We start from the raw sequence: 18,665 nt of genomic DNA on the forward strand, positions 1-18,665 counted from the left end.
GCCTCATCCAATAGATCTCATTCCAATGAAATGATAAAAGATGTTTTATTCATTGCCACAGCTGATGATACTCTCCTCCCACCTACTCAGAACCTTTTCTACAGCTTCACTGACATAAGGTTTTGACAACAGTTGCAGAGTCGGTGCCAGAATCTTACAAGCTCTAAATATATCTTGAATATTGATGGCAAGCACGTTGCATTGCTATTGCTTATCAAAGTGCGGTTTTGTGTAGTTTTAGCTCTGTATATATACTCTATAAAGTAAACACGATCTACTGTAACCTGGGTGGGATCGGTGCCTTTGTGTTTATTCCATCTATGTCAGTATGTGGAGCATCATTTCCAACAAGGTCATTAATCACCACCTGTGTTTGACAGGTGAAGTCCATCCTCAGCACGTCTGTGTGCCTGTGTGCTGGTGTTCATTTGTCTGTGTTTGCTTACCCTGGCATTTATTCAGCGACAGACATTAGGCCTCAGTGATGTCGGGTGTCGAGCTCCAGCTCCTTGGCCCAGACCCCTGCATTAATGAGGCTGCCATCAGCAGGCTGAACACTTAGTCACAGCAGCCCCCTGTGTGCCGCCCCATACCAGCCCTGCACATCGCTGCCCATTGTTTCCTGTTCACAAATAAAGCAGGAATTAATTAGCCAGTTGGCACAACTCTTGGTGCCGCAGTGTCAGCGCTCACAGTTCAGCTCCATCCTTCATCCCTCAAGCCCAGTCTGCCTTCTGTGAGACTGAGCATAACAGCTACAGCCGCATGAAACCGCAGACCTCTGCCAACAATTCAGACATTTCAAGTTACTGCTCACTCAACAATAGAGAGTAGTAGAAAGTAGAAAGCTGCAGTGATGACATCTATTTTACCTGCGCTGAAGATGCCCCCTCCACACGACTATTGAGAAAGTCAGTTAAACGTGGCTCTGTGACCAGCGATCGTGTCCATCAGTGTGAAAGTCGGGTTGTAAGTGGGTCAGACTCCCTGAGCCGAGGTGATCAGCACAGAGAGATGGAGGTGGGGGGGGGAGATGAGCTCCGTCATTCTCTGAAAACGATTATCGCCGACTTGTATTGTGTTAGTCAAGTGAGTGGAAGCGAGCACAGCCACAGTCACATCCACCCCAGACTGGAAGTGGTACAGTACAGTATGTACAAGATAATAACTGACACATTAGCCAGCACCTGCGTTTTAAACAGGCACCATGAATGAAACGCAACCCTCACACATGCACAAACACATAATCATGTTCACATTGTCACTTTGACATTGTTAAATTTAACCACGGTGCTTAGCAGGTATAACAAATGTCTGCGAGCTGAGGCCTGGGAGGTGTTCCCGCAGATCAGAGACGCTGCTGCTGTGTCTGATTACTTGTCTGCTGTCATGGAGCTGTGCTCTCTGCGTCTATCTCTTTCTTTCCCTCTCCCCCAAAGCAGCCACAGGGGACCGCCGCTGCCTCGCTCACTCTTTGTTTATTTTGTGAGTCAGTAGCAAGCAGCGCAGCCCCCCTCTCAGCTGCATACTTATTGTTTGCCCGGATGCTACGTCAATTAAGGCCACTAAAAGCTCCTGACCTCAAAGTCACAGACGTTACCGCAAAATTGGATTTCAGACTGGGGATGGTGTTGGCCCGAGTAGTTCAGCCGAGAATGAGATCGAATGAAATCCATCTCTCATGAGAGGAGGGGGAGCTGTGAGTGTTTTGGGTGAAAAACAGTGAGGTATGGAATATGAGAGCGCTGTCCAAATCAGGTTCCTCTCAGCTGCTCAGATTACAACCGATGTGCTTTTTTTGCGGCATATATACTCCTACCTGGATTGTTATCTTACTCTTTGTGCCTCTTCCTCCTCTTCTCTTCATTTCACCAATTCTGGCTCCTCTTTCCTTCTGCTACCTCTGACCTGTCCTTTCCTTTCCCTCCACCCCCCAGGGGACACCACACAAAGGATGAGATCCGCTCCGTTTCCAACCCCTGCAGAATTGGATGCATATGCTAAGAAGGTTGCCAACAACCCCCTCACCATCAAGATTTTCCCCAACAGCGTCAAGGTCCCCCAGAGAAACCACGTGCGCCGCACCGTCAACGGGCTGGATACGTCAGGCCAACGCTACAGCCCGTACCCGTCGTCTCAGGCCAGCGCCAAGACCGGCCTCCTTGCTGTCGTCAAGGTGCCCACGGTCAAAGGCATCCTAAAGGATTTCGACGGCAGCCGGGCTCGCTTGCACCCTGAAGTCATCATGAACCCCCACAACGGACCCTACCAAGTGGCTTCGACCAGCACTTTAAACCACCACCCAACTCTGTCGAACCTCGCCCGGTCGCAGCAAAGCTTACCCCTCCAACCGCAGGACCCACCTCAGACTCTACAGATGCCCCTCCCTCAGCACCAGGGTCACACCCAGAGCCTCAGACACCCTCCCCCCATGGCCCAGCACCCTCAGGGCCCACCCAGACTTCAGACTCTGTCTCAGCACCCAGCCCTCGGCCAACCACAGGGGCCCCCGACTGTCATGCTTCAGCAGCAGCACCTTCAGCAGCAGCAGCAGCAGCAGCAGCAGCCGCCGCCTGGCCTGCAGGGGGGCAGGAAGCTGCCAGATGGCGACGCACCACCTAATGTTACCGTTTCTACCTCAACCATTCCACTCTCAATGGCCGCTGGGCTGCACCAGGGCCACCAGGCCGACTTGAGCACCATCGTGCATCAGATCAACCAGTTCTGCCAAGCCCGAGCCCAAGGCGCGGGAGCCACCTCCATGTGCGAGGGCCAGATCGCCAACCCCAGCCCCATCAGCCGCAATCTGCTTATCAGCGCCTGCTCCAGGGTCTCCATGCACAGCAACCCCGGCACCCCCGGCTTCCCCCCGCACAACTGCATCATCGGCGCTCATGAGAAAGCCACGGCCCTGGTGGGAGCTCACCCTCCGCACAGCGTGGCTGCTATGAACCACTTGCCTTCAGGCCACACTGATCTCAAGCAGCAGCAGCACCACTTGCAGCAGCATCTGCACCAACAGCAGCAACAACATCAACAACAACAACAACAACAACAACAACAGATACAACACAACACACAGCAGCAGCAGCAGCAGAAGATGCGCTCTTGGAATCAGCACCAGTTGGCCCATGTACCCCACATCCAAAACGGTGGGACCCACCTCTGCAAGCAGCCTTCCAGGGACCCCACCTTCCATTTTAAAGGCATGGGCTACCCTGCAGAGGTGTGTGTGGGTCAGCCTTACACACTGAAACCTCCCATAGAGAGGCCCACCCCCTCTCCCCCCGTCAACAACAACAACGGCATGCCCGGCCCCATGGCCCACTACACTAATGGTCACTACTTCCAGTCCCACATTTGGAACAGCAGCATCCTCCCCACACCCAACAGTGACAGCTCCGGGTCTCAGGACGTAGCCATGCCATTCCACGGTGGCGGCCAAGGGGGCTGCACCGCGCTAGACTGTGGGCCCCCTGGGGCTCCCCATTACAGGCTAGGAGCGAGCTCCTCCGCCACCTCCTCCTCCTCCCAGACTACTCTGATGCAAACGGCAGATTACTTGGGTGGGGACTTCCAGACGCCCTACTTCCGCGATCAGAATCTAGGGTTGATGGGCAAGATGCAAAGGCCCACTCTGAGCAGGGTAGGGCCAGAGGTTGGGGATGGAAGAACCGCTCTCATCCAGCACCCAGGGTACAGATAAGCTATTGCCTTGTCTACAACAACAGTTATCAAACCCCTTTGTTTAGTCTTAAGAAAGGAAACACATGAATAAAACTAAATTGATAACTTAAAGCAAATGACCGCTAATGTTAAAGAGGGTAAATTAATATATTTAATAAAGAACAGTATTTTTTGTTCTTTTTCTAATAAATCTTGCAAGTGATCAATTGCTACTTTTTATTTTTGTTTATGAGTGCTGGTACCTGGCACTTTAGGGAACTTTTTCTTTCATGTGCGTGTGTGTACATGTCTGTACTGTGTGTCATTCCCTGCTTCTTCCTCTATCACACCCGTCTATCTGTGTGCCTGGATCTGAACAGATCCTGTGATATTTCAACTTCAGACCTATCGGTGAAGTTTTCTTATGCATGTAAGAAAGGAGAAACACAGATGAATACTCGCTGGAAAAATTCAACAGGTGGATCTATTTTTTCCTTACATGATCTTGTCAGGTTTTGTTTTATGAGACAAGTGACTAATATTTATTTTGGTGTTAATGCTCAGATCTCATAATATCTTCAAGATCAAATGCAACCATTAGCGGACTTAACAGAGAGTCGTGATCTTGTTTCAATGCAAAGCTACCAGACACTGGAGACTACAAAGCAGAGCTTGTGTTAAGCACATGTGCACCAAGGTTTTATTCTTTTTAAATGTAATTATTTGTGTAACAGGACTGTTCAAGATTGATTCCTCTCTGTCAGTAAAGGAAACGTGTAATCAAGCTGTTTGTACATAGTAAAGACCCAGCAGGGAGCAAATATGTCGAAACAAGATGATGCTCTGCTCTGCTCTGCTTACAATGCTGCAACGAATTCAGGTGTTTAAAAAAAAAAAAGACTTTTATCAGTGCCAGAAAGGATTGGCAACAAGATCGCAAAACATGCAGAAGAGGTCATCAATGCCGTAACTCTCATACCTTAAAATGGCCAAAGTCAGGTTAACAAAGGACACACGGTTGTGAAGATGTGCCATTTCGTCTTTGTTTCCTTTTCAGATCATTTCTGTAACCATGACAAATGTATTACTTGAATGTTGAGACTCTTTTGTTTTTGCAGGTATCGAAGGAGATGGTTTAGTTACGAGGACAAAACTCTGGAGAAGGAGAAATAATAGTGTTATGTTACTAATGTCGTGTAGAATCCGACCAGAGTTTTGATCCTGACAGCAGGAAACTTAAGTGAATTAAGTTGTGTGTAGTTGCTACTGATTCTGATGTGAAGTCTGGATGAAAAGACCAAATTGATCACTTGCAAGATCAGGTAAACAAAACTGACTTTTGAGTTTAAAGTGAAACAGCAAATGCATTGTTTATTTTATTGTACACTGGCTTACCTACTAGACTACTGTAACTTTAAAAATTTAATGATTGTGTGTGCGAATGTCGCCTGCTGATGTGGGTAGAGTTCAGGGTGAGTGTGTATGTGTGTGTTTGAGAGAGAAAGAGAGAGCGTGCGTGTGTGTGTATGTGTGTATAAACACAATGGCGCCCATGTTTTGTTCACTCCCTAACAGCCCTTAAAAAGCCTTAAGTGTTTGGTCCTTGGACTTTCCTTTGAGCATGGTTTTAATGAAAACCCCAAACAATAAGGAGAAAGAAGACGGTAAGGATACACAGAAACAGCATTTTTCTTTTGTGGTCTTTTTAATTTTATGAAGTTTTGTTGAATAGACAGGCGATTCCTTAGAGATTCTTTATTATGGAAAGCAAGAAAAGGAGTAATATTTTGTAATTATATATTTTAGCAATGTGTAGTTACAGAGCTGTAACTTTTTTTTTCCAAGTTTCAAAGCTTCAGTTTGCAGTTGTGACTATTTATAATACTTGATTTGCTTGTTATTTAAATTTTATTTTCTCCTTTGTTTCTTGTACTATTGCTGTGAAATGGAAGAAGGTCCATAAGCCTTTCTTTTGTGTCATTCTGTACGACAGATAAGAGGCAAGAGCGTGAGAGTTGTGCTACTCTTTTTGTAATATTGTAATAATAAAATAAAGTTCTAATTTATGCTTTGACACGAGTCTTAACTGTAGTTTGGATGATCTGATAATGATTATTTTTTACATGTTGGGGGACTTTACTTGCACTATTCCCCTCATGCATGAGTATCATGCACGTACGTTACTATCTACACACTTATTTCTGACATAACCAGCCTCACCAGTGTGGCTGAACAGTGCAAAAGGCCTGTCCAGACCACAAATAATTTGTAACTGCGACAGCTAGTGCTGAAGGTGGTGATTGCACCAATTGCTGTGCTGTCATGCCGTTTATCCGAGCCTACCTCTGCCAAATAGAAACAGGGATAAGAGTAGACGAAGCAAGCTGTGAAATCCGCAGGACTATGTGGCTGCAGTAGATTTAGCTTGTCTGGCTGTGATGAAAATGGGACTCGTATAAAGGGCACGCAGCGGGAGGGCAGGATCAGCACCTCCGTGATCAGTATTACTCCACGGAGAATTTTGAGCGATGCCATAGGTGACGGCAGGTTACGGCCTTTTGTGCAGGAGGAGATTATGTACATCCTCATCAGGTGCAGATAGCATGAGCAGAAACCTCTGGATGAAACCGGTTAATGAATTTCAATCACATGGTTTCCTTGGTATTTAAACAGCATGTGTTGCAGCTTCCAGCATTGATGAGTCCCACTTTAAAAAAACAAAACAAAGAAAAAGCACCATGTTAGTCAGATAAACACCTACAGCTCCCTCATCACTCTTCTTGTCAGTGAAATACCAACCCTTTAAAGATAAACATTTACAAAAACCAGGCTGACAACTGGAGCAGCAGCCAGAGAGGCAGTTCTTCCATTTGTGTCAGAAAAAAAAAAAAAATCTTTGGGAACTGAAGCTGAATCATGTCTTTAGGTTTGAATGCCCCGTTGCTCAGGTCAGTCAGGCCGAGCAGCTCGAGTGAAGCTGTCTTTTGTCTCTTTAGACCTGTGTGGGACTCAGAGGCATCATCTCTGTGGACCGATGTGTCTGCTGCCGCCGCTGCCGCCGACTGCCCTCGGTGAAGAAGCCTCTCCAGCTCCTCCCTGTGGAAGAAAGAGAAACTGTTAGCAGAGGTGGTTTGCTTCTCCAGTCACAGATAAAATGCCATAAAAAGCCATTTTTTTCTCTCTAATGCATCAACTTTTGAGCCTGTGTCCATGTTTGTGCACCTCTGTACGGTCTGTCTGTCGGGGAGGCTGAGCGAGGCTGTTGTACACCATCCCAGCAGCCGGGATCCTCATTGATTTTGCCCAGGTTGATGTTCCATTTGTTCCAGTTGACTTCCTCCACTCTGAGACGACAAGAAGAGACACATGCTCCAATTACTGTCTGCTGTGTGACACATCAATCAGCTGTCAGAGGAGGCAAATTAGTGAGGAACAGAACACTGCACTTCAATCGATCCTGCTCACACAGCTGCATCTTTTGTTAAATCTTCAAGCCTAAACTTTTCTTTCTGTTTGGTTATTATTACTTGCTGATATTTTTTGTCCTTGGTCCTGGAGTGTTGAACAGTTTAATGTAAGATTTTTTTTACCCCTATATATATACAGTATAATTATGTATAGCGCTATACCGTTCACAGCAACCTTCCTAAACAAAAACTCACATTTACAGACACATGCATCATCATCATCATACAGGACCATTACTCAGTGGGGCATAAAAAACAGTGTAGGTCGTCACTGGATAAACCTCTTTGACACTAATAATAGTAAATCTAACAGTTGGAAATGTGTTCAGTCAACATAAACACAGCGGTATGCTTCCTGGGGATCATGGGTGGCCTTGATGCATCCTTGTCCTCTCTCTGTGGCCTTTGTGTACCTCACCTGTTCCACTATAATTTGCCCACAGTCCCAGAAACCAATTAGTAATGATATTCTGAGATATGACTCTTCCCCGGAGTCTGTTTCTTTGCTAACTTCATATCAAATTAAATCAAGGAGATCAGATTTTGACACAAAGTCCTTCCCAGACTGGATCTCAGTAACAAGGAGATGAGTCCTCATCCATGATGGCCACTTTAGGTACAGTGGTGCTTTAAACAAAATGGTCATATCCTCATGTTAACATGCCCACAATGACAACACTAACTTGCTTTTATTTAGCCAGTATAATGTTCAGTGTCTTAATTTAGCTTGTTAGCATGCCCACGTTTTGCTAATTAGCACCTGCTAAAATCAGGTGCAAGCTGAGATTCTTGGAAATGTCAGTGGTTTTTGCAGGTATTTGGCCAGAAACCAAACTTGAATACCAAATAAAACCTGACTGGATGAAAAGTGGGATCACTAAAGCTGCCTGTGCTAGATTTAATGGAAAATCTGAAAAGCCATTGCTGAAACATAAAATCAAAGGTCAACATCATGGTGGTGCTAAAGCAAAGGTCGTGGGAAACCATCCAGCAATTGTTGAGGCAGACCTACACCCCTGTCCCACCCTGGGCCCTGACATGGTCAAAGTGCAGTTCATGCACTAGTAACGATGACCAAGAATCATTAAAATGATACTCATTACCACACAGCAGCCGGCCAGGCCTTCAGTGGGGATATTTACCATACATCCCTGAGTAAAATCTTATCCAAGACCTTTCAAAACATACCAGTCACTGTTTGTGTGATCATTTAAAGCTGAAAGAGCAACAAACCTGAAGCACCAGCGACGGTCGTCTCCAAGAGCAGTGCCCAGTTTTTTCTCCACCCCACAGCGATACCTGTTCCTCAGACACCTGGGCAGCCTCTTCTCCATTTCCAGGATGGTAACAGCCCTCTGAAACAAAAACAACCACACACACCACTTCATCAAACCACAGCTGCCTGGATTGGAGACTCGTGTGTTACTTGCTCGTTTCGACCTTCTGGACGGCCTCACCTGCAGCTTCCAGATGCTGGCGCTCTCCATGGTGACCTTCTCCACGGTGCGGTTCATGAGGGCGATGAGCATGTTGAGCAGCAGGATGTAGGTGAGTATGATGTAGCCGATGAGGAGTATGTAGAAGACCTCTATGTTGTCGTGGTCCTGAGCAAACTCCATGTCACCCATGCCGATGGTGAACTTGAAGAGCTGCAGCGTTGTGTAGGGGATGCTTTTGAAGTCGGGTTTTATGCAGCTGTTGTTATCCTCAATATAGAGACGGCCCTTTGGACCTGTTGAGGTGCTATTTGACTGAGGCTTTATGAGCAGGCTGACCACCGCTGTGAAAGCAGATACAGTGTTATTACGCATTTTTATTGTAAAAGTAACAGTGCTATGTTTCAAATCAATGAAAATAAAGCAATTGATAATATGCTTTGTGTAACTCTTCAATTACAGAGGACAAATTAAAATAAATACCTGCTGAAAATCCAAAGAGGAAGACAACATAGACAAAAAGAAAGCGCAGGATGTCACTGAGGATCATCTACAAAAAAAGAAAAACAAGAGACCAAAGGCTTCAGGGATGAGAGGGTTCACTGTCTGTGTGATGTGTGATACATGGTGCAGTGCAGCCTGTGTGAGGACTAGCTTACCTGCTGGATCATGACACTGTAGACGCCCATATGTTTGTCACCCCGGGAGAAGTAGAGCAGGTTCACCCAGCTCAGAGCCAGACACATCACCAGAAGGCTGAGGTACTCTTTTATCCCGCACAGATAGAGCCCAGTTGTGACCAGGAAGAGGAAGCCCTGCACAAAACTACAAACAGCAGAGAGGCCACTGTGATCCTGCACATCTGTATGACTGTAAATTATAACGATGCACATCTGTGCTATACAACATCAGGCAACAGAATACATTGTAAAGAGATTATCTGTGCTGTAGCCTATACTGATAAATCCCAGTAGGTATTTGGTCATCACTGCTGCAGCTTTCAGAGCCTTTTTCAGGGCAGACATTTTTGACACATCACAGTAGGAAAAGTAGGTATACAGTCAGTATGAATTGAACTGGACCACTGTTAAAGCAATAACAGAAATATTTTATTTTCCTTTCATGACAATAGAAAATGTCTGCCGTGGTTATAATCTGGACATTTACACATACACATAGCCTACATTTGTGTCTTTATTATTCAATCAAAAAAAAAAAGCTGATTTAAACAAAAAAATATATTTTCAAACAAATAATAATTCACTGCAATCCAAAAAAAAACAACCTTTTTCAATCAAAGTAAATGCAATTATTTGGGTCTCAAATAGTTTTTTTGCATTCAAACTTTTTTTTTGATTGAAAATATATTTTTTGTTTAAATTAACTTTTTTTTGGATTGAATAATAAAGACACAAATGTACCCCCACTGTTATAGAGGTCGATAATTAAAGTGAGACCACCTGTAGTCAGGCTGTTCCAACAGATAGTTCCAGCCGAGTGATTTGATTGGACAGAGGTGTTCCAATGCTAAAAGCTCCGAGACTGTATCACTCCGCTTCACAGGTGTTTGTTTAACCGATAATTAGCGTCACTTCAACGATTGTCTGTCTTCTTTTTTTTTTTTTTTTTTTTTTAAAGTATATTTTTTGGGCTTTTATGCCTTTATAGATAGTACAGTTGAGACAGACAGGAAATGGGGAGGCAGAGAGAGGGGGGATGACATGCAGCAAATGGCGCCCGACGCGGGACTCGAACCGGGGCTGACCGCAGCGAGGACTGTGCCTGTATACATGGGGCGCCCGCTCTAACCACTACGCCACGCGACGCCCCGGTTGTCTGTCTTCTTAAATTGTAACAAACTTTATATTCATATTTTTAGATGTAGACTAACATTTGAATCAGATGTGCACGAGTCGTCAGAAGAGGAAGAAAAGGGATCGAGGGAGAGAAGTCTGGATATTTCAGCCCACGTCTGAGGTAACGTGTTCATGTGTAGTAGCTAGCACACAGGAAAATGTTGATATGTTGCTAATAATGACTTCAATTTATAGCGTCTTTCGAGAAACCCATTAATAAACCAAATAGCTAAGCAATGCAATAAACAACAATAATGTGTTGTTACGGATCACTGTTAATTCATTATGAAGAACATAAATGAACGAAATGAAATGAAAGACATGTTTCTGCTGAGTCTGTAATGTGTCAATACAGGATCAGATGTAGACTAATTGAGGCGTACACACCATGTCTATAAAGCATAGTGCTCATAAAAAATATAGCTAAAATAGATATAATATTATTATAATAATAGTTTATCGTGCGTATTTCAGCCAAAGACACGCCAATTGCATCTATGAATGTATCAAATTCTGATTGAGTATTTTTTCCTATCCGGGTTTCTATCTTGGACTCACTTCCAAGTGAGTGAAGAACACATAAAGACAGTTACTCCTGAAATGCCAGCCAACAATTTTCAGAGCGAAGCTGAACAGCGTCTAAAAGCCTTGACTTTGCTGACCTCTAGCAGTTTAATTTCTAAACTGGCAGCAGTGATGTATTTGTAGACATATAGCTACTCCATGGTAGTGTGTCAGTGCACCATATCAGAGTTAACAGTTTCCACCTGGGAGTGCCGTGAAAGCTTTTGTATCTACACACACTTTGCGCAGTTTTAAACATTGTATGAATGTAACATGGGCCTCACATATTATGAAAACAAAATGTGTTTGTTTCCACCTTTAATTTTTACTACATTTCAAAAAGCTTACTTACAAGAGAATCTCATAGTATCCGTCAATCAGTAATGTCGCCAGTTTTGGACGTTTCCTCCTCATGTCAATTATCTGGGAATTTAGATAGGAACGTTTTTGATTAGTCACACAAGAGCAGTGCAATTCCTACAAGGAGGTAATAACAACAAGAACAAGAACAGCCACGTACCCCTATGACGAAGAAGTAGCAGTTTGACAGTAGTGTCACTACCTGGCCGGAAAAATACATGTAACCCTTGACGGTGTGTTCGAGGGGAAACGGCGGCTGTGGGGCACAGAACGAACATCAGCAACATCACCACAGGTCTGCAACGATCAGTCACGCAGTCGGTAGCATCCAGCTCACCTTTCCGTACTTCTTATTGTAGGCCACCAGAGTGAAAATGATCAAGTACACGAGGTACATCGCGAAGTTGAAGCAGAACATTCGAGATGCAAACTTCTTCCACTTCTCCTCCAGCAGTCGGCTCAGAGGCTCCGTCTCAAGCATCGCGTGTCGGTTCTACAGGGAAACCAGATGTTTTAGGACAGAACAACAGCAGCAGCTGCTCGGACTGGGCTTTTAGTGGCCGGTATACTCACAGGGATGCCACTGCCGTAGACCAGTATCTCCACGACGGAGTGCTCCTCAGACGAATCCACAGAGGCCAGATCGTACAGGGAGGAGTGGACGGGCCCGTAGACCCATTCAGTGAATTTTCGGGACAAATGTTTGGTGTGAATCTCATGAAATTCCCGTTGCAGGATGTGTGAAAAGAGCTGCAGACAGATGAAAAGAAACTGTTAATGTCTGTGTTCTTGCTCTGCATGACTGTTTAGCACTTAATAATATTTGTTGTCTACTGTACTTTGTCCTTATCTATGTTTTATTAACATTCTTATCTCATTTTATTGTTTGCATGTGCTTCCTTCCTCTTATATTCTGTTTTAGGATGACATTGTAACATCTGTCCAGGGACTACAGTTAAAAAATAGCCTTGTTGGCTAACTCTGACACAGCTACAACAATGTTTATTGATGTGCACTGTCCCTGTTAAATAAACTACTAAATAAAAATACTAAATACTAGCAGGTCAGATGATGCAGTTATGTTCAGGGTCAGACCATGTTGGTTTCTTAATGTTAATGGTTTTCTTGAGAGTTTTTCCTCAGTCGATGTGAGAGTCTAAGGGCAGAGGATGTTGTTATGATGCTGTAAAGCCCTTTGAGACAAACTGTTAGTAAAAATGGGCTATACAACTAAAATTGCCCTGCCTTCCCTAAAAGCCAAAAATGTCTTATATTCAAAAGTTTGAGTCTTTCTAAAATACTATGCGTCTATGCACAATAAATTGAAATGAACAGCTCAGAGGAGCTTTGAGGCCCCAGTTATTTTCTTGGCCCTGGGCCCTTTTACATTTGCATCCAGCCATGTCTGTACTGACCGCTATCTTGCCTGTCTTGGCAGCCATTTTGAGAGGTGTTAGTCCCTTGTTGTTCTCGATGTCCTCCAGCTTCAGCTTCGGATGCAGTAGCGCGGTGGTCTTGAGGATGCGGTCGTACATGCTGGCGATGAATGCTGTGTTGTCCTCTGTGTTGTCGGCCACCACCACCAGGGCGTGCAGCACCGTGTTGCCCTGAGAGTCGGCCAGCTTGGCGTTTGCTCTCTGGAACTCGTTGTCCAGCAGGAAGTCCACCACATCAGCCTGGTTGGTACAGGCGGCCAGAGACAGAGGCAGCTCCCCTGAGGGCGAAGCAGAGAGGGTCTCCTGTCAGTGGCTTTATTTATAGATATAGATAACATAAGCTTCTCTTCTGAATAACTAGTGAAAACATGTTTATAGCATCTATACACGGCTCATCAAAGTACAAGCATGACCTCTGAGTGCAGACCTGGTATTCTCTATAGATAAACATCTAGCTACTGAATTTTTGAGAAATGTTGGACATTGTTTTGTAGAGAGTCCTGCCCTACCAAGGGTCTTTCCCAAGAACCAGCTTCACCAGTTATCTTTAAATGGACTGCCTTTGATCAATACTACCCTTTAGAGGTCATCAGATTGAAACCTGTCGTCTTGTCTTGCGATCTTGGAATAGGACACTATACAAGGACACACCAGCACACTTTCTCTACTATTACTCCCAACAACATGGTGTATTACAAGGGAGCAATGCTGAAATGCATTCTGCTCTAAACACCCTGTATGCAGCTACATCTGAGATGAATAATTGGCTCAGCTTAAAAGAGCACAAGGATCTAATAAAAGATGGATTTGAGTTGCATCATGGGAAATGTAGGATCCTGTGGTTAAAACTTAAACCATAGAAACAAGGCTATTTCTGCTTCTCTCGTCCTTTAACTGGGACATATTATGGAAATATCACTTTTTGAAGACACTTTAACATATATTTGGGTGTTTGTCTTGCCTTCCGGCCCCCAAAATGTGGGAATTGACTAAAAAATGTGGTTACTTTCAAATCCACTTGGTTTTTCAAGCTGTTCCCTCAGTTGTCTTCCAGTGATGTAACTAGGTTTTGAATTTGCATAATCCCACCCATACCTGGGACCAGTTGAGGGGGGGTGGCCTGATGAGCAGTGGTTCATTTGGATTTAAAGCGACAGGCTCTGAAACCAGCCGTTCTGAACAGGGCTGTTTAGAGAGTATGAAAAGAGAGCTGTGATGTTTGATCCTTGGGGTATTTTGACCAAAGCATGTCACAGACATGTCTTTAAGACACCTGGGAACTATTTTAATTTGTGGAAAGGGGGCATAATATGAATCCTTTAAAATGTCTTTTGTGCTTCACCTAACTTTATGAAGGCGTCACACTAAATCACTCGACCTTTTTAAAAAATCACTTTAAGTCCAGTATTGATCAGCTGATGTGTTGTTTGTGCCTCACTATGAGCTGTAATGCATGTGGTGCAGTATTGTCAATTGTTTGATACACTAATCAGCATTAGCCAAGAATGGAAAAAAACAATCCACAGTGACTTGATGAAAAAAATAATGAGATTCCAATCTAATGATAAAGTAATGACCGAGGTACAGCAGAAAAACAACTCAACAATAAGAGCAGCAAAGATGAGTGAGTGATACTGTGCAGTAGATGGTGTCTTCTTCTCTCTGCAGTAGCATATGGACTCACCAAAGTAAAAGCATGGTCCATCATGTGGCTGGAAGAATTTTCCACAGGCTTTGGCGTGGACATCAGCTCCTTTGCTGACCAGTAGTTTCACGTAGGAAAGACTCCTCCTCTCTATGGCTATGTGGAGAGCTGTCTGACCTGTCGAAACCAAACATTTATATATCAGCGAAGCACTTGCATTTCTTTATACTCTGTAATTGGAAAAAAAGTGAAGTTGAAAAGATTTTTTTCTCGTGAAAAGAGATTGTGGGGTCAAATAAAGGCTCCTCGATTCACAAAAAACTTTACCTTTGTAGTAGCTGTCTGTGTAGGCTGCATTCAAAAACTCTTTAAGATCGCCCAGCTTCTCTGAAATGTCAATTAATAACTCCACAGTCTCATTCTTGTCGTCTTTGATGTGCAGCAGAGCCTTCATTAGGGCGGTTTTACCGTAGGATTGATCTGCAAGTGTAAGCAAATGCACAGGGAATTAACACACAGGTCAACAGCTCACAGTGTGATGCAGCTGCTGCACCGTAGGACCACTCACATAAGGAGTCAGAGAGTTTCTTCATGTTTTGCCGCAGGTATTCATACAGGCCGTCCAGCTGTCTGACGTCCCGGCTGGCCACCGCTTCAAACAGCCTGTCGATGTGAAATGTCTTGCTGTCTCTCTTGCTATTGTTCTTTGCTTCACCACGAATCCCTCTACAAACAGGACATTTTACAGGTCACAAATAATGCATGTGAGTCAAAGGGTCAAGCCGGCTCAAGCTCCACATTCATTAGCACTGGGGGGCTTGAGAGCAGACAGCATCTGTGATATAATAAGTATTAAACCATATTATCATTGCATGGAGAGGCTCACTTGTCAAAATTGAGATTGAATCTGATTTGAGGCTTTTTCTCCTCCATTTCCTCCTGGTAGTCCGTGTCCATCGGAGCCTTGGGAGACTCATCACTCAAACCCAGAGCAGAGGCAAAACCACTCGTCTTTGGTTGGCTTTGCCTCTTTCTCTCTTCCTCCGTCCTGTCGTCTGTTTCCAGGGTAAAGCCGAACATCTCTGACTTCTTCATGGTTGCCCTTCTCTGCAGTGGTCTGTGTGGAAATACAATATAAAGGTTCAGAACAAAAGATGCTTATAGTACCACTTATCCCCATGTGTCCATGTTTATTTATCTCACTCATTGTCACATGTGTCATCACTATTCATCACAAGTCAACACATGGTGTATAAACTCTGATAAGCAATCGCCCTTTACAAGCATTAATATATTTACCTCTATTAAGTATTTTGGTCCTACAGTATATTTTCTTTTCTCCCATGCTGTTAGATTTTAGCATTAATTAGGTGGAGACTTCAGATAAGACCATTACACTGTAAATTATGTATCTGTTCTGTTTTCTGCTTTGTGCAGATAAAGAAATAAGAGAAAATGTACTTTTTGTAGACTAGTTAGTGTGCATCCCAGGAATGTAAAGATGATGCTACACATAATAGTTAACACTAATCTTTTCTGGCTGAGATTATCTAAGAAAAGTGGAAAAATACACTGGCTGAACTGCTCACTGTGTGGCGGTCACACACACGCACACACAGGCAGCAACACACTGCTTTGTTGTAATGGGCCACAAACCGAAAGCATTGGAAAGTGTAAACAAAGCAGGACAACATGTTTACTATTAGTGCATTAACATGAGTTACTGTGTGTTTTTATGAGCTGTGTCTGGGACATGGTTACCACAGGAGATCACCTCACTGACCTTTATACACACAGACATATTTTCAGACATGTGATGTCTCACCCTCAATGACTAACAAAGAGTTTATTTAGAAGAAGATTTCTACACCAACACACACACACACACACACACACAGCACTTAACTTCTCTGCAGAATAATCAAATCTTTTACAGTGAAGTCGCCTATGTAGAAACACAATCACTGAGTAAATGATGTGAAAACATCCATGCTGAGCTCAGCAGACAAAGTCAAGTATAGGTAGAGTTTAGCGTAACGGAAGACACACTCAGGACAAAGGGAAAATCTTTGGTGGCTTCTTGTTCCCTTTTTCATCAAGAAAATGGGGAATTAATGACTCACTGTCAGGCTCCATGACCATCACGAGAGCAATGTATATATAGAACAGTGAGCAACAAAGGGATTCCTTCTACAAACGAAACACAAACATATTCATAACTGTTGTCTAAACATGTCATATCTGAATGACAAATTAAGCATTCACTGTGACTGAAAAAGCTGGAGCAAATAAACATAAACGTCTTTGTTGGTGAATAGTGTTTGCAGCACATCTTTAAAACCACGCTTTTATGCCCTGCTGTGTTATTAATTCATCTATACTGAAAGTGCTGGTTTTCAACAAAATCTTGATTCTTTTGCTCAGCTCCTGTTTGTGATTGTTAATGAAGGCTGTTAAAACAGAGACTGAAATCTGCTCCCTCTGCATTTCCCACTAATCATTCTGCATCTCCATTAAAGCATCATAACAAGCCACACTCTATAGCTTGGTAAATGTCTGCATCGCTCAGCTGTAAGTGCACAAATATGATCACATGTTTATTCAGACATAGAATATTTTGTCCCATGCTAAAGATGCTGAACATTTCCTTAAAGACATGAATCCTTCTTAACAAAGTTATAACACATAATCTGACTCACCAGAGATAATTCTCCCTTTCTTCTTGATTTAAAAATTTAAAAAAATCTGATCTTCACGACAAAAACACACACAGTAGAGTGAAATCTGGGTGTGTGAAGTCTATTGTTCTGTGTCCTACAGTAAGATGCTCACAACATGTAACGGAGATGAGAGCGAGCCAGAGGGAGATAGAGTGACCCGCCCTAGAGAACATCAGAGCAAATTACCATGTGGTCTTAAAAGGATGCTGTATTGACCTCCATGCTCATACAAAGATTTTTTTTAAATCAAGAAGGAAGGAAGAATTATCTCTGGTGAGTTACCCCTACTGCAAGTGCACAAATGTTGTGTTGTTTATTCAGACACAGAATATTTTGCCCCATAAAGATGCTGAACATTTCCTTAAAGACATGATACCTTCTAAGTTATAACACATAATCTGACTCACCAGAGCTAGTTCTCCCTTCCTTCTTGATTAAAAAAAAAAAAAAATCTGATCTTCACAACAAAAACACACAGTGGTGTGAAATCTGGGTGTGTGAAGTCTTCAGGGGCAAAAACATTGCCCTCTGCCGAGGAATAAGAAACACCAAAGACCTTAAACACATGACACTTACAGATAAACAAACAGTTCAAGGTACATAAATACCATTGTCTAACTGCCGACATCAGCTACCACTAGCAGCTGACCCTTATTGATTAAATGATCATTCCTTTGTTTCTAAGGTGATTAAACAGACTAAGACCAAAAACTTCCCTTACAAAGTCTGTTGTTCTGTGTCCTAAGATGCTCACTACATGTAACGGAGATGAGAGCGAGCCAGAGGCAGATAGAGTGACCCGCCCTAGAGACCATCAGAGCAAATTACCCTGTGGTCTTAAAAGGATGCTGTATTGACCTCCATGCTCATACAAAGATTGCAGTATATCATGTGACTCGAACACAAATGTGCCTTTAGATATGTTCATCAGAGAGGATCTATAAGGGCCGTTTAACACCATATAAAAAGATCTTGCAACCTTTTAATCTGGGAGTTAGACAAGAAAATGCAGTAATTATATTCTAAGTCATCTATTGAAGCAGTGAATAACCAGTGGCTGCAAAAAAAAAAGTAAAATATCCTCATGTGTTTCTGAAAAGTATGTAAAATTGACACTTACTTCAATCTAACTGCTGCTTTTCTGACTCTGGTCTGTTTGTCATGCGTGTATAATAATTCTTGAGTCTCCTTTTTTTAGTCCTTATTGTTGCTGTGGTTCTTCCTGACGTGTGAGTCTCATCGGCTTCTCGCAAGTTTCATGTAGTGAATGTCTATGTTTTATGCAGCTGTGGTCCTGTGACTGGGTGTGTGGTTGCAGAGCTTCTGCCTACAAGCGCAGTTTCCTTTCTTAAGACGACTTCCTTTTTTCACAGTTTCAGATCAATTAGCTTCAGTTAGTTCAGCTGGTTAAAATCGGAAAAACATGCCAGTGATAATACAACTGTCACCAAAAAGAGGCGGCAGACCAGCCAACACTTAATGTTGGGTTAATGTGCAGCTGATGGTGCTTCATTC

At 43.5% G+C, this 18,665-nt stretch overlaps 2 protein-coding genes across 5 annotated transcripts in view; one reads left to right on the forward strand and one right to left on the reverse strand.

Moving 5' to 3' along the window:
• The window catches only part of fam222ba (family with sequence similarity 222 member Ba), a 34,019-nt gene extending 28,279 nt beyond the window's left edge, over window positions 1-5,740 (forward strand). For all 4 annotated transcript variants that reach the window (XM_085797443.1, XM_085797440.1, XM_085797442.1 and 1 more), the window contains exon 3: window positions 1,938-5,740. In XM_085797443.1, the coding sequence (XP_085653569.1) occupies window positions 1,938-3,706 (1,769 nt within the window). In that variant the 3' untranslated portion in view covers window positions 3,707-5,740. The remainder of the gene's footprint in view (window positions 1-1,937) is intronic.
• Window positions 5,369-18,461, reverse strand: trpv1 (transient receptor potential cation channel, subfamily V, member 1). The gene is made up of 16 exons (XM_085797438.1): window positions 18,271-18,461; window positions 15,317-15,547; window positions 14,999-15,156; window positions 14,758-14,910; window positions 14,470-14,607; window positions 12,765-13,063; window positions 11,923-12,099; window positions 11,687-11,842; window positions 11,510-11,605; window positions 11,342-11,412; window positions 9,229-9,394; window positions 9,053-9,119; window positions 8,591-8,913; window positions 8,367-8,488; window positions 6,889-7,010; window positions 5,369-6,762 (listed from the first exon to the last, which is right to left on the reverse strand). Exons 2-16 carry the CDS (start codon window positions 15,523-15,525, stop codon window positions 6,659-6,661), a joined length of 2,361 nt encoding a protein of 786 aa, XP_085653564.1. The 5' UTR covers window positions 15,526-15,547; window positions 18,271-18,461; the 3' UTR covers window positions 5,369-6,658.
• Window positions 18,462-18,665: the final 204 nt, after the last annotated feature.

Source organism: Trachurus japonicus, chromosome 14 (assembly GCF_045865225.1).
Source record: "Trachurus japonicus isolate A0001 chromosome 14, Traja_1.0".
Lineage (NCBI taxonomy): Eukaryota > Metazoa > Chordata > Actinopteri > Carangiformes > Carangidae > Trachurus > Trachurus japonicus.